This window comes from Chaetodon auriga, chromosome 17 (genome assembly GCF_051107435.1).
Source record: "Chaetodon auriga isolate fChaAug3 chromosome 17, fChaAug3.hap1, whole genome shotgun sequence".
Classification (NCBI taxonomy): Eukaryota; Metazoa; Chordata; class Actinopteri; order Chaetodontiformes; family Chaetodontidae; genus Chaetodon; species Chaetodon auriga.
This window is the reverse complement of record NC_135090.1, coordinates 21,769,887-21,782,558: the sequence shown is the minus strand read 5'-3', so window position 1 is coordinate 21,782,558 and position 12,672 is coordinate 21,769,887. Positions and strand designations below refer to the sequence as shown.

At 47.1% G+C, this 12,672-nt stretch overlaps 1 protein-coding gene across 3 annotated transcripts; it reads left to right on the top strand.

Annotated features, from left to right (window-relative positions):
- Positions 1–310: 310 nt before the first annotated feature.
- Positions 311–12,620, top strand: LOC143335745 (polyhomeotic-like protein 1). Of its 3 annotated transcripts, none has more exons than XM_076755355.1 (15): positions 311–523; positions 1,880–2,004; positions 3,516–3,632; positions 4,160–4,231; positions 4,315–4,443; positions 4,554–4,712; positions 4,811–4,892; positions 5,100–6,070; positions 6,341–6,476; positions 6,584–6,756; positions 6,847–6,937; positions 7,503–7,590; positions 8,178–8,373; positions 9,439–9,649; positions 9,997–12,620. In XM_076755355.1, exons 2-15 carry the CDS (start codon positions 1,882–1,884, stop codon positions 10,146–10,148), a joined length of 2,700 nt encoding a protein of 899 aa, XP_076611470.1. In that variant the 5' UTR covers positions 311–523; positions 1,880–1,881; the 3' UTR covers positions 10,149–12,620. The 3 variants fall into 3 exon arrangements, with proteins under 3 accessions (XP_076611470.1, XP_076611472.1, XP_076611469.1); XM_076755357.1 differs by having other exon boundaries at positions 1,877–2,004; positions 3,516–3,626; XM_076755354.1 differs by having other exon boundaries at positions 1,877–2,004.
- The last annotated feature ends 52 nt before the right edge of the window (positions 12,621–12,672 follow it).

Below are 12,672 nucleotides of genomic sequence, written 5' to 3'. Positions count from 1 at the left end.
TTTTAAATTTGGTGGCACGAACAAGGCAGTGCATAGATTTAGTTTTAGCTACTGTTAATATGAATATCTTTTAACTTTCATAAAAATTATTTGTAATACTTTAACATCTTGGAACCACGTTGCAAGCTGTTCTCTCTCTAACACTGGCGCACTTTGTCGGCCCCTAAATGCATCATGATAAAAGACACTCTTTGCACATTTGGGGGGATAATGAGATCCTGTTTGGAGGGTCGGGTCCGGCCCTGCACCGGGGGAAAGTGTCCCCCTCTCTCCGTCCTGCTGCTCCGTCATCCCGTCGCGCCGGAAAAGGCAGAGCAGCGGAAAAAGGAGGCGTTGCCCTCCAACAACACATCAGCTGCAAATTTATGCAAAACGGTAAAAGCGCTGCTGCTGCTGCGGCCGTCCTGCACAGCAAAGAGACCCGAGCAACAACAGCAGGCTCCAGAGGCCGCTCCGACGCCTGCAGACGGTTTGGAGCGGGCAGCCGGTGCAGGAGCAGGCTGAGAAACCCGGACCGGCGACGGTAAGGACGGACCGAGAGCCCCCGTTAACGAGCCAGACAGCAGCAGCGGTTAGCGGGATGCTAGGAGGAGTAGCCTCCGGTGGATCCAGCGTTAACCGGTCTGAAGCGTGGAGGGTAGCTGGCTAACACTAGCTCTGTGTTTGTGTCTGAGGGTGGATGCAGCTAAAGAGGAGGCTGGTGGAGGCTGAAGGTGGCACACTGCTCGCGCTGGGACGGGAGGTGTGTGTGCGCGCGTGTGTGCGTGCGTGCGCGTGTGGTAATAATGATACTGCAGGGATGAAGCGGATGGAACACCAGATGTGGACAGGTTCGTCCAGAGGAGGTGAAACTAGAACAACAAAGAGATAAAGAGTTTGATGCGTTTGTGAAAACAAAGATCAGAGAGTTTCTGAAAGGGGAGCAGAGTTGAAGATGCCAAGAGTCTCACATGTTCTTTCCTGGGTTGGGGGTCGTTTGAGGGGAGTAAAGGAGATAAAATGGAAAGAAAAATGAGTCGGACCGTCTGTCTGGTTTCTGCTGCTTCTTCTTGTTTCTGCATTTATTTTTGTTCTTTTCCAAAACCTGCTTGTACCTCCAGACTTTTTTCTAATCTAATCTGTTGTGGTGCGTTCATGTGCACGTTTTCTGCTCTTATCTCTGTTGTGGTGCGTTCATGTGCACGTTTTCTGCTCTTATCTCTGTTGTGGTGCGTTCATGTGCACGTTTTCTGCTCCAATTTCTGCTGTGCTGCATTCCAGTGCACTTTTTCTGATCTAATCTCTTCTTTGGTGCGTTCATGTGCACTTTTTCTGCTGTGGTGTGTTCATTTGCAAAAAATACAGATTTAGAAATAGGGCAGATTTGTCAGGATTGTTCAGTATCAGTATGAATCAGTGGAACTGTGTTGAAGTCGAGCTCTCAGTCTGTGGGTGAGCCCCGTTCAGCTGACACATGTCTGTTTTTGTGAACGCACACTTTTAGCCTCAGTGTCAGTTATCTGATGCATCCGTCAGGCTCTGCTGTGTAATGTAAGAGCTGAGCGTCAGTCAAACTGAACCATGAAGTTCACCCTTCACACCCCAGCAGCCAGCGTGAGACTGATATATGGAATTTGAGTTTTTTTGGGGGATGTTGTGCAGTTAATGAAGATAAATTATGGTGATCACGGCAGCATCCTCTAATCCACAAACACAGCCGAACCTGTAACATGTCAGTTTTCTCCTCACTGAAGGAGAACAGTTGATTTGTGTGCGGATCGCTGTGTTTGTCAGAGACGCTGACGGCTGCTCTCTCACCAGCTGGCCTCTCGCAGACGGAGCGCAGTGTGTGTTTCTCTCTGTGTTTGACTGACGGACGGCCGCTCTGTCTCCTCAGCAGCCATGGAGACGGACGGAGAGCAGAACCAGCAGGGGGCCTCCGCCAATGGGAGCGCTGCGTCTGGGACGAGCTCCCGCCCCTCTCCAATGAATTCCATGTCTCTGTATGAAAGACAGGCTGTGCAGGTAGGTGTGTGTGTGTGTGTGTGTGTGTGTGTGTGTGTGTGTGTCTGTTTACAGTTTACAGGCTTTTTTTCTCTTCACAGTGTCAAAAAGGCGTAAAAAACAGTTTGTGCCAAATTATGATCCTTTTGAGTTTTGGCTGAATCAAAGCTTCAGCCTCACAGTTAGTTTTCCAAAGTTACTGCAGCCTCGTTAATATTAAACTATAACGCCTTTTGATACATTTTCTGTCGTGTTTTTAGCGTTTCTGTTCAGTGTTGAGTCTCATTTAACTCTGTCAGGGGTTGGATAAGCAGACCTGATGATGCAGCAGTTGTTTGCTGTCGTTGTTTTTAAGATTATCCGAGTCTTATTGAGGATTGATAACATAATACGAAACTAACTGGTTCTATAAAACTTTGAAAGGATTCACTTGTAACTTTCACTGGACTGAAATGTGTTTCCTCCACGTGAAGAACAGCTTTTTCTTTTTCTCTGGACTTTAAATGATCCGTCCTGTTTTGTCTTTTGCTCTCAAACATTCACCAAACCGCCCGTCTCGCTCGCCCAGACGATGACGGTCCAGCAGCAAAGCTGAGAGGCAAAGTTGAGGATTGTGGGTGAAGGAAAATGAAAAGATTCAGCTGGTGTTGTTATTGCCAGATGTCACAAATGTTTAACTGGAGCATTCAACAAGACCACAAGTAGGCTGCCTGCCTGGGGAGCGGATCGCACATGTGGTTCAGGTCTCCGTTTAACAAAATGAGATTTCAGGAAGCTTCTGGCTGCTCACGAAGATGAAAGAAAGATTAAAAACATAAATCTGCTTCCAGTAGGTTAATCAGAAAATCTGTTTGTTTTAAAGTGGCCTGTGTCTAGTGGCAGAATTCTGGCTAAAGTGGATTTAGGTGATAAACCTTTGGGTGGTGTAAAGCATAATGCTGCATACAAACTGATTTTCACTCTTTTTTGGTTTGAAAATCAGAATTTGGATGTTTGTTGACGTGTGAACGGAGCTCGTTTGCGTCTGTGATCAGGAGGACGTTTGTCTTCGTGTGTAAACAGACGGGCAGAAAGTGATGGAGAGCGAGTGGAGCAGGGAGGCGAAGAGAGATTGAGCTGTGCCGGGTTGATGGAGGCTGTGCAGGATCTTCCTCGGCTTCTGTCACCCTGCACCGCCATCTGTCTTTGTCACCCTGCGCACACTAATCCAGCCCGCCGCGCTCGCTTTCATCCCTCAACTTATTACTGTACGAGCCCCTGCTCGTACATCAGGCAGCTGGCGGGAGGCTTTACGCTCTGCTGCAGCATCCCCCCCTCTCTGCTTCCTCTGCCCTCGTTTCTCTTCCTCCTCTTCTCTCATTTTTCATACCACTGTACTTCCTCTTTCTTTCCTCCAAGTCTTCACATTTTTTCTAGAATTTCTCCTCCTTCCTTCTGTCCTCCTTCCTCTCTGGTTCTTCTTCTCTCCTTCAGTACATCCTTCTTGCTTCCTCTCCATCTCTTCTTCATGTCTTCCTTTCTCCTCCGTCCAGGCCCTGCAGGCGTTACAGAGGCAGCCCAATGCAGCTCAGTACTTCCAGCAGCTGATGCTGCAACAGCAGATCAACAACGCCCAGCTGCAGAACCTGGCCGCCGTGCAACAGGTAAAGGTGTGTGTATGTCATGTCACTCATGATGCCGCTTTTTAAAACAAAGTAAAAACAGAGTCAATCATTTACAAACAAACTGTGTTATAGGAAGTGTCCCTGAGTCCATGTGTTGATCTCCTTTATCCATTCATGTGTTCACAAAGTGCTGAACGACTGAGCCTTTTGGAGGATGCCCCGTCTCAGACCCGTTGTATCCCGTAATGAATCAGGAAGCACAGACCAAAATAAGATGGCATCATCCTGATAAACCAGCTGACAGTAGAACAAACAGACAGAAGAAAGGTCTCATTTTCTGTGTGCTCATGGTCAAATGTTGTGTGACTAAAACAAACAGCAGAACACACCATCACCTTTAAACTGGTCAACAGATCGATCATTTCTAGATAAACTGGTTAGTGCCAGCCAGCAGCTTGGAGTTGTGTTCAGCAGCCTGACAGCCTGTGCAAACATTAAACTTGTGATTTTATTTGAAGTAGACTGAAACTAAGAGCTCTTCCTCTTCCTCTTCCTCTTCCTCTTCCTCTCAGGCGACTCTGGCTGCCAGTCGTCAGTCAAGTCCTTCCAGCAGCAGCTCGTCTCAGACCACCAGCACCACAGCTGTACGTCCTGCTGGCTGCTCTCTGTCACATAAAGCTAAGATTGTTTGTTCTTCTCACTGAAGTCACTCGTTATCCTTTGACAGGCCAGCGTGACATCTGGATCAGGTTCGACAACCAGCAGCCGTCCTATGGGCGCCTCAGCAACGTCCACAATCAGCCAGTCAGTGCTGCTGAGCGGGACAGCAGGAGGGCAGGGACAGATGTACCTGAGGGTGAGTTCGACATGAACGTCCTCAGCACATCAGTGTGTGTCCTTTGATTATACTGAACACCTGAGCTTCTGTGTGTTTGATCGCCGTCCTGTCGTCCCTTCGTCCTGCAGGTCAACCGCTCCCTGAGGGCGCCCATCTCCTCACAGCTCATCTTTATGCCTGGCAGCACTGCAACCGCTGCGGTGGCAACCGTCGCCCAGCAGCCACAGGCTCAGCAACAGGAAACGACACCAACTTCCTCTTCCAGCGGCCAATCGGATAATGATCAGGTTTGTGGGACGATTTGAGTCTTTTCAGTTGACTCCTCCCTGCACTGACTGCCTGTCGGAGTTGATCTTTTATTTCGTCTTCCTCTCCGTCCCTCCAGGTGCAGAATCTGGCCATGCGAGGTGTGTCCAGCACCAAAGGTGTTGGTGTTAAGACTGAAGCCCCGGAGAGGAGCGACTCAGGTAGGGAGGAAGGAAGGGCAGCCTGAAAACTGTCACTCCAGCTTCTGTTTGCTAACAGGGTCGCATTCATTCACAATCATAACTTGATGAACTCTTTTTTTGTCTGTACAGTGATACTGGGTAAACTTGTACTCTGTCAAAGGAAATTAAAAGATGCTAAAATGTCACAAACGTCCGTGTGTATCTCGTTTTTCTGTCTTTTTCCAGCTGCATACTCCCTGGTCCAGCCCTCCCACCAGTCAAACTCCCAGTCCCCGACTAAGCCCAGCCAGCCTCAGCCCCAGCCGCCCCACATCAAAATCCCCACGTACCCTCAGCCCACCAACCTCAAAGCCCACCCTTCTTCCACCTCTGGCGCCTCCTCCTCGTCCTCCACCTCCTCCATCCCTCTCTCCCAGCTCCTGCTTCATGGAACCCGGACTCTCACCACAGGAACCACAGCTCCCACAGCAGCACACACCCTGGTCCTGACGTCCAGCGCGGCATCCCAGCCCCACGGGTATCCTGTTGGCACAGCGACCATCAAACCGGCGGTCAACGCTCAGACGCTGGTGGTGCAGCCTCTGCAGAAGACGTCGCTCAGTGCGGAGAAAACGGGCCACGGGAACGGGCCGATCCCCATCCAACCCAAAACTCTGCAAGGCCTCCGCCTGCCCCTCCAGCTCCCTTCTAGGAACCCCCCTCCCATCCTGCCCGCCCCACCGCCCACCAGTGGCTCCGCCCAGCCGCCACACATCCCGGTCCAAATTGTTGGGGCGAGGCAAAGCACGCTGGGAAACACGCAGGCTCTGGCTCTGGCTCGAGGCAGCTGCTGCCAGGACGGTACCACCGTCCTCAGCAGCTCGTCCAGCCTGCTCACCATGGTGGCCTCCATCGCTTCCAGAGAGGGCGGGGTCGTTGGCCGAGGGGTGGGGCTAAAGACTCTTCAGTCTCCCCAAGAGGCCCCCTCATTGGCTCAGGTCTCTCAGGTGCATCCGCAGGCCAATCAAAGCTCTGGACAGGCTCAGAATGGACCCCTGGCCTCGTGCCCTGCCTCCTCACAGTCCCCCACTGTTTCCTCTGCTCCCGCCTCCATGTCTCGCTCCTCCCTCTCCCTCCCCTTGACGACGGAAGAGCAGAGAGGAGCATCAGCTGGTGTGACCACCAATGGAGATTCATCGGAAAGTCAGACGCCACAGGTCAGCTGATGACTGCTAGTTAGTCAAGATTTCACACACTGCCTGTGAAACAAGTTCTCCATTCATTCGCAGTAATACAAAGTGTCTAAATACTGTACAGATTTTTTGGTCCTCTGAGGCGAATTGATTTTGGGCTGCTACACTGTAAAATGGCCTCTGGGTCTCACTCAGGTGGTCTGAGGTGGTCTGAGGGTCTACATGAGTCTGGTAGAAGTTGTGGTGTCTTTTCACCCATTCTGCTGTTTACACTGATTTCAATTTATTTCTTAGGGAAAACAATTGACTGGCTCACTAAAAAGAAAATCAGACTCCACTTCAGCCAATGACGAAGATGGCCCCTCCCCTCCACGGCTCCAGCCAGTCAGAGATCACGCCTCAGCACTCCCGCCCAATCCCATCAAAGCAGGTAACAGCATAGAAACAAAGTTCTCTGCTTTGTTCTCAGCAGGCTCGCTGCTGCTGCTGTAACACAATATTTACTTTTTTACTGCTCCTCTCACCCCCCACCTCCAGGCTCCGGTGCTCCTCCTCCAGCCTCCTCCTCTCCCTCCCCAGTGCTGGCAGTGTCCCGTGGGGTCTGCGGCCAGGGCGAGAGAGCTCCTCCCCCCCAGGCTGTGGTTAAACCGAACGTCCTGACGCACCTCATCGAGGGCTTCGTCATCCAGGAAGGGGCAGAGCCTTTCCCTGTGAGTGCATGGGATTTGTAGTTTCTCTTACCTCTCAGGCACAAGACGTACGACACGTTTCGTTTACCGGTGCTTGTGTTTGATTGACAGGTATGTGGTTCAGTAAAGGACTCAACCGGTGAGGATTTAACCAATGACAGCCCGGACACGAACCAATCAGAGACTGTTACGACAGCGACAGGTAACAGTCAAACTGCTCTGACAGTGCTGCCGCCTTCCAGACGTGCTTGAGGGTGGAAAATTACCCAAATATGTTCTGGACTCATCTGTGGGTGCAGTTATCATTTATCAATTCTTTAACATATTTACAGTCCTCTAAATGCACTGAAACTGGATTTTTAGCATCATGTGACTAAAATATATCCAAACTCTTTGGAGTTAAAAGGGCGTGAATTTTAAGTGCTAATTCGCACTTAAAGCTAACCGTCCATGCTAATTTGCTAGTCAACCTTGCCAAATCTATTTAGCATAATTTAGAAAATGAGCCTTGTTTGTCTGAGCCGGGCCACAGGAACGCACCGAGGCTTTAATCACCACCTTTGAGATGGAAATTTCCCACCTCCGACTTTAACTGGAAGGCAGCATAACAGCACAGTGAAACGTTACAGCCTTCTTTTCTCTTTCTATGTGACGATAAGTAATCTGAAAGCTACTTCATTTTCAGTTGTGTGTTTTCTTGGATTTTACAGTGTTTATGTACACAATCATTGAATATGTCTTTACCATCTGCTCTGTTTCCCCCTCAGTGCTGAAGTGTGAGTACTGTAAAAACTTTGCTCCTGCCAGCCAGTTCAGAGGCACCAAAAGGTTCTGCTCCATGTCTTGTGCCAAGAGGTACTTCAAGATGCATGAAATCTAATATATGCAGTGGAAGCCACGTTAGAAAAAACACTGCTGCTGAGCGCTTATCTGTGTCACGTTTGAAGAGAAAGTCAGTGACGATGGAGGAACAGTTCGGCAGCACAGTGTGAATTCTCAGGTGGCTGCAGCTGTATATTTCACAGCATGTGTGTTTTCTGTTCTCGTGTATTAATGGGATGTTTGGATACTGTGATAATGCCACTTCATCACCTTCCTCTTTAAAAAATGGCATGTGGACTTACATCCGTGTCCATGTCAAACCGCAGTGCAGTCCACTTAGTCCTGTTCCTTCACTCTCTTTTGGATTTTCTCCATATTAAAATGTACATCGTATTTATCGTTTCACTATGTGAACAATGCACTGTCTGCATTGTTTGAGGCAGCGTATGATTTTACATTTTCTGCTTCTGCTTTGCATTTGTCCCTTTGCCCACTACATGTGTATGGATTATATACCGAGTATGGTGCAAAGAGATAAAAACTGTATGTGTTGCTCGTCTTGGCTTCAGTACCGTATATGTCACTCTTTGTCTACGATACAGTATGTATTGGTTCCCCAGGTACAACGTCAGCTTCAGGCAGAACTTCTGCGTGCGGCAGGGTCAAGGTCAAGGTCACGCTCCGGATCAGGATCAGGGCCACGGTCACCTTTCCAACTCAGACGAGGAGGGAGGGATCACCAGGCGGAGGGTTCCCCGCAGGACCAGCTCAGAGATAGCCAGTGCCAAGATAGCAGGGAGACCCATACCTGTGAAGGTGAGAAGGAACTGCACCTGACACGGGTCTGAAGAAACGATGGAAGACTAATTGGTTATTTGAAAGTTTGGAAAAGTTTGGTAGATGAGCGTGAAATTATATGAATTTATGAGGTAATAAGACTGTGGCATGTACCTGGACGCTCAGGTGGGGCTGTGTGGGAGCCACAGATGACTGTTCTGAGATAAAAAAAACATAAAAACTTTCCACAATTCAATCCAATCCACAACTGGTGTGATCTGATGCTGATGTTATCATGAATTTCACTTCAGTTTGCCAAGAAGATTGCAGTTAGTAAGGATAGGATAGTTAATTTGAGATCAATTCAGCTGTCTTTACATGGCCAAAAGTATGTGGACACCCCAATGTCACACCCATATGATTGTTAGAAATCTTGTTCTTAAACCATGAGCATTAATCTGCTGCACCTCCAGATTAAGATTCACTGCAGTTCATCCCAAACGTGTTGAGGTTGGAGTTGGGGTTGAGTTCAGGGCTCTGTGCAGGCCAGTGAGGCTCATTTACACCAAACTGGGAACCCATTTCGTTACGGACCTGGCTTTGTACAGGGGAACACTGTAATGTTGAAACAGGAAAGTCTTCCTCAAAGTGTTGCCATGAGGCTGGGAGGGACACTTGTCTTAAATATCAATGTAAACTGTAGCATTAAGATTTCCCATTATTGTAACTAAGAGGCCCTGGACCAGTGTGTGGAGAAGGGTGTCCACATACTTTAGGCCACATGGTGTAAAGTAAAATCACATCATGTATGAACAGTGTCAGTGCAGTGGACTGGGCGTGTTCAGAGGTGGAGGCCAGTTTATGGGTCCATCAACAGTCTTCAGTCATTTGTGTTAAGCTTGTCTGCCCCCTAGTGGCTCCAAACAGGCCCTGCAGGCTGTACAACCAAAGGACACAACCAGAATCACTCTCCTGTCTTCTCTCTGTGATGCTGCCAACTGTTGTTTTCATGTTTGTTATATGTGTTAAGAATGTCACTCTCTCACACACACACACACCCCTCACCTTGCTCACGGCTTGTTCTGCGTCTCCTCCCCCCCGCAGTGCCGTTCAGAGTCCAGCCATTCAGAGGAGGAGTCCAGTGGAGAGGAGGACGAAGACGACCCCATGTCCCTCTCACCGGCCTCCTCGGCCTCCTGCCACCAGCCGCCTCCTCCTCCGCTCCTGACGGAGAGTTCTGCACCCAGCTGCCTGCCTGCCAGCCCCGGCCAGTGGAGCGTGGAGGAGGTGTCCCAGTTTATTTCCTCACTACAAGGTTGGAAGATCTTTATAGTAAATCCTTTCATCATTAATGGCATTTTTTAAGCAGATATGCCTAAAATGACTAGTTTCACCCTCTTGAATGTCAGTCAAAACATGCAATATTTTCCTGTTTTATAGACTAAACAATCAGTGAATGGAGGAAATCAGCAAATGAATCAATAATGGAAATTAAATTAGATGCAGCCCCAGTTCTCTATATACGGTTTTGCTGAAATATCATAAACTTCTGCTCTTTTCTTGTTTTCTTCCACACTTCTTTGTTCCTCCCTCCTGGTTTATTTTCGGTTTTCTCCTCCTTCTTCATTTTTCTGTCTGTGTTCCTCCTCCTCCTCTTCGCAGGCTGTGAGGAGCTCGCCTCCCAGTTCCTGTCACAGGAGATTGACGGACAGGCCCTGCTGCTGCTGAAGGAGGAGCATCTCATGTCCACCATGAACATCAAGCTCGGTCCTGCCCTCAAGATCTGCGCCCACATTAACAACCTGAGAGACTGATGAATCCACCGTGTTCAAAGTCAAGCCCTGAGCATTTACCCCAAACTCCTGGTCCGCACCCGGTGGAGATGTGGAACTGGTTCCAGAGCAGTCAGAGTCCTGCAGGTGAATGTATGAGGTACAGTTCATTTTCCAAACAAAGCCAAGGCTCTTCAGCCCCGAACAGGGCTGCAGCACTTCAGTCTGGTGTTCGTTTGTCCACTCGGTCACATCTTCAAGTGTTGTCTCAGTTACAGTATTGATCCCTGCAAGCCTGTCATGTCTGTGAGTCAAAAATGCTGTAGATTACCAAATACATTTTGGTGAAGTTACGTGATCTTGAAAAGTCAATTTCTGCGGTTTTTACCAAGTGATTTCATTTTGCTGTTTGGATGCACAATTTCAGTCTTGTGCCTGTGTTGTAAGATGCAGAAATGAATGTTTTGAATGTATTTTCAGTGCAGAAATCGCTGTGTAATCAGGCTCAGTGCTTGCACAGGATGTGCACGTTTTAAAAGCTCTGTACTTGCAAACAGGGCTGCCTGTTCGCGGGCTTTGACCCATGCTGCGCTCATCCTGCTTCGTTTTGTTTGTTGCATTTCATATCTCTGCTTCAATCCAACAAACCAAAAGGAAAGAAAATACTGAAGAAGTTTACAGACGAACACACTGATCCTCATTCGTCATTTTGTACAGGACAAGTTATTTCTGGAAGATTTGCCCTCTTCTTCGGCTTTGAAATCTCGTCTTTGAGGAAAATGTTCTCGACGATCTCATTTAGTGGAACACGTTATTCATGTTATTCCTGAAATGTGTGTTTGATCGCAGCTCTTCCTCTGATTTAAGATGCTATCAGCACAGAATTAGGACAGAAGTGCAGCAAAGAAACATTCAGACTTTAGTTAAAATCTACCTAAAACTTACAAATCAGCGAATTTAATTCTGACTGATACACAAGTTTTATTTTCAGGAAGTATTTTGTAAGGAAAACGTAAATGTGATGTATGTAAAAACTCGTACTTTCAAAATGATAATGTTTTTGTACGAATAGGCATTATCAGTTTTAAAAGGTGACGCTTTTATTTTGGCGGTGTCCTATTCTGCACTTGACAGGGTGGAGTTAAACTACAGGGTACCGGCTGCAGAAATTCAACCCAAATCCCAAAAGGTTCGGAGAGCGTTTGAGGTTTCATGTGAGGCTGATGTTGCGTATAGTTTTCTCACATCTCGACCTTGTTTTTACACACGGAGCACACCAACGGCTGATAAGACACTACAGCAAAATGCTTTTCCAAAACTGTTTTCACATTAAGATTTTTTCACTCAGCATCTCCAGGAGATCGGCCTTTTTAAGTTTTTTTAACAGGGGACTTATTGTTGACTCTCCTCTTAAAACAGACTCTAATCTGCAAAATCTGTGACGGTTTTATTCTGTCAGGCAGTTTCAGGATTTGGTACAAATGGTACAACCAGCTGCTCCTGATCTACACAGAAGTGTGTGTCTGAGTGAAGGGTAACGTCACGGCTTGATTTTGTGAAGTGACGTGAAGTTTGGCTGGCAGCCACATGTGGACCTGTGTTTATGACGGATGACAAAAAATCAAACCTGAATGAATGAGTGTGTGAGTGAGAAAACCTTAAGCTATACTGTAATGAGTGTAAAGAATTGCCTTTATATTAAAATGCACATTTGTTTGCTGGATTGCCTTGTTTAAGCTTTTTACTGTAGGAGTTCTCTCATGTTATCTCTCTGTGAACCTTGTGGCCTTTCTCACTAGTCTCTACAATAGGTTTAGATGAGGATTGTCTGTTTTTTAACTGCTTTTCATATCATTCCTTGTTTTATATTAGTGCTTACTTTTTTACAATTGTTATTTCAAGCAATGACATCTGTTGCCTTTCCCAAAAAGCGTGACTGAATAGTAGCTACCTTGATCAAGGAAACTTGCTGTCTTCCTCATAGCTTTGTCACATAGCGTGTACCAACAGTATTTACCTTTCTAGCTAGCTATCTTTGGCTTTATTGTTAGTGACTGTGGCTATTACAGTATTTTCTGTCGAGAAGGATAATAATCTTTGATAGCTGTGTGTTTATATGTGATAGTCGCCCCAGGATTTTGGAGTGTTTAAATCAGCAGATTCCTCAGCATATTGTGACCAAAAAAAAAAATTAAAAAAAATGTGAGCCACAATTTCTCAGTCAAATCACTGCAGCTGTGTGGTGATTACTGGGTTAATGTTTCTTAGCAAGCAGACCACCTTGACTCTGTTTATTCAATCATCGCCCTCTCAAAAAGTAGCACTTTTCTCACAAAATAAGTGGATTCTGCAAAAAGCCTTTTTTATTTATACATATAAAGAAGCTACTTCAGAATTAAAACGTGTTTGCTTGCAATAATCAAAAAAACTGCAAAATCTTGGAGGGACTGAGTGTGACGTGGAAAGGCTAACAATACTATGATGCAAATAAATAATCAAGGAACTGTTTTAAAACTGCGATGCCTGTGTTTTTATTTCTGAAATGGATCTACAAAGAACGGGTGAT

Excerpts from the sequence above, each read along its gene's own strand:
- LOC143335745 (XM_076755355.1), top strand. The coding sequence starts at position 1,882 with ATGGAGACGGACGGAGAGCAGAACCAGCAGGGGGCCTCCGCCAATGGG. Across the intron at positions 3,633-4,159 it reads CCGCCGTGCAACAGGTAAAG|GCGACTCTGGCTGCCAGTCG; the intron begins GTGTGTGTATGT and ends TCTTCCTCTCAG. Across the intron at positions 8,374-9,438 it reads GGAGACCCATACCTGTGAAG|TGCCGTTCAGAGTCCAGCCA; the intron begins GTGAGAAGGAAC and ends TCCCCCCCGCAG.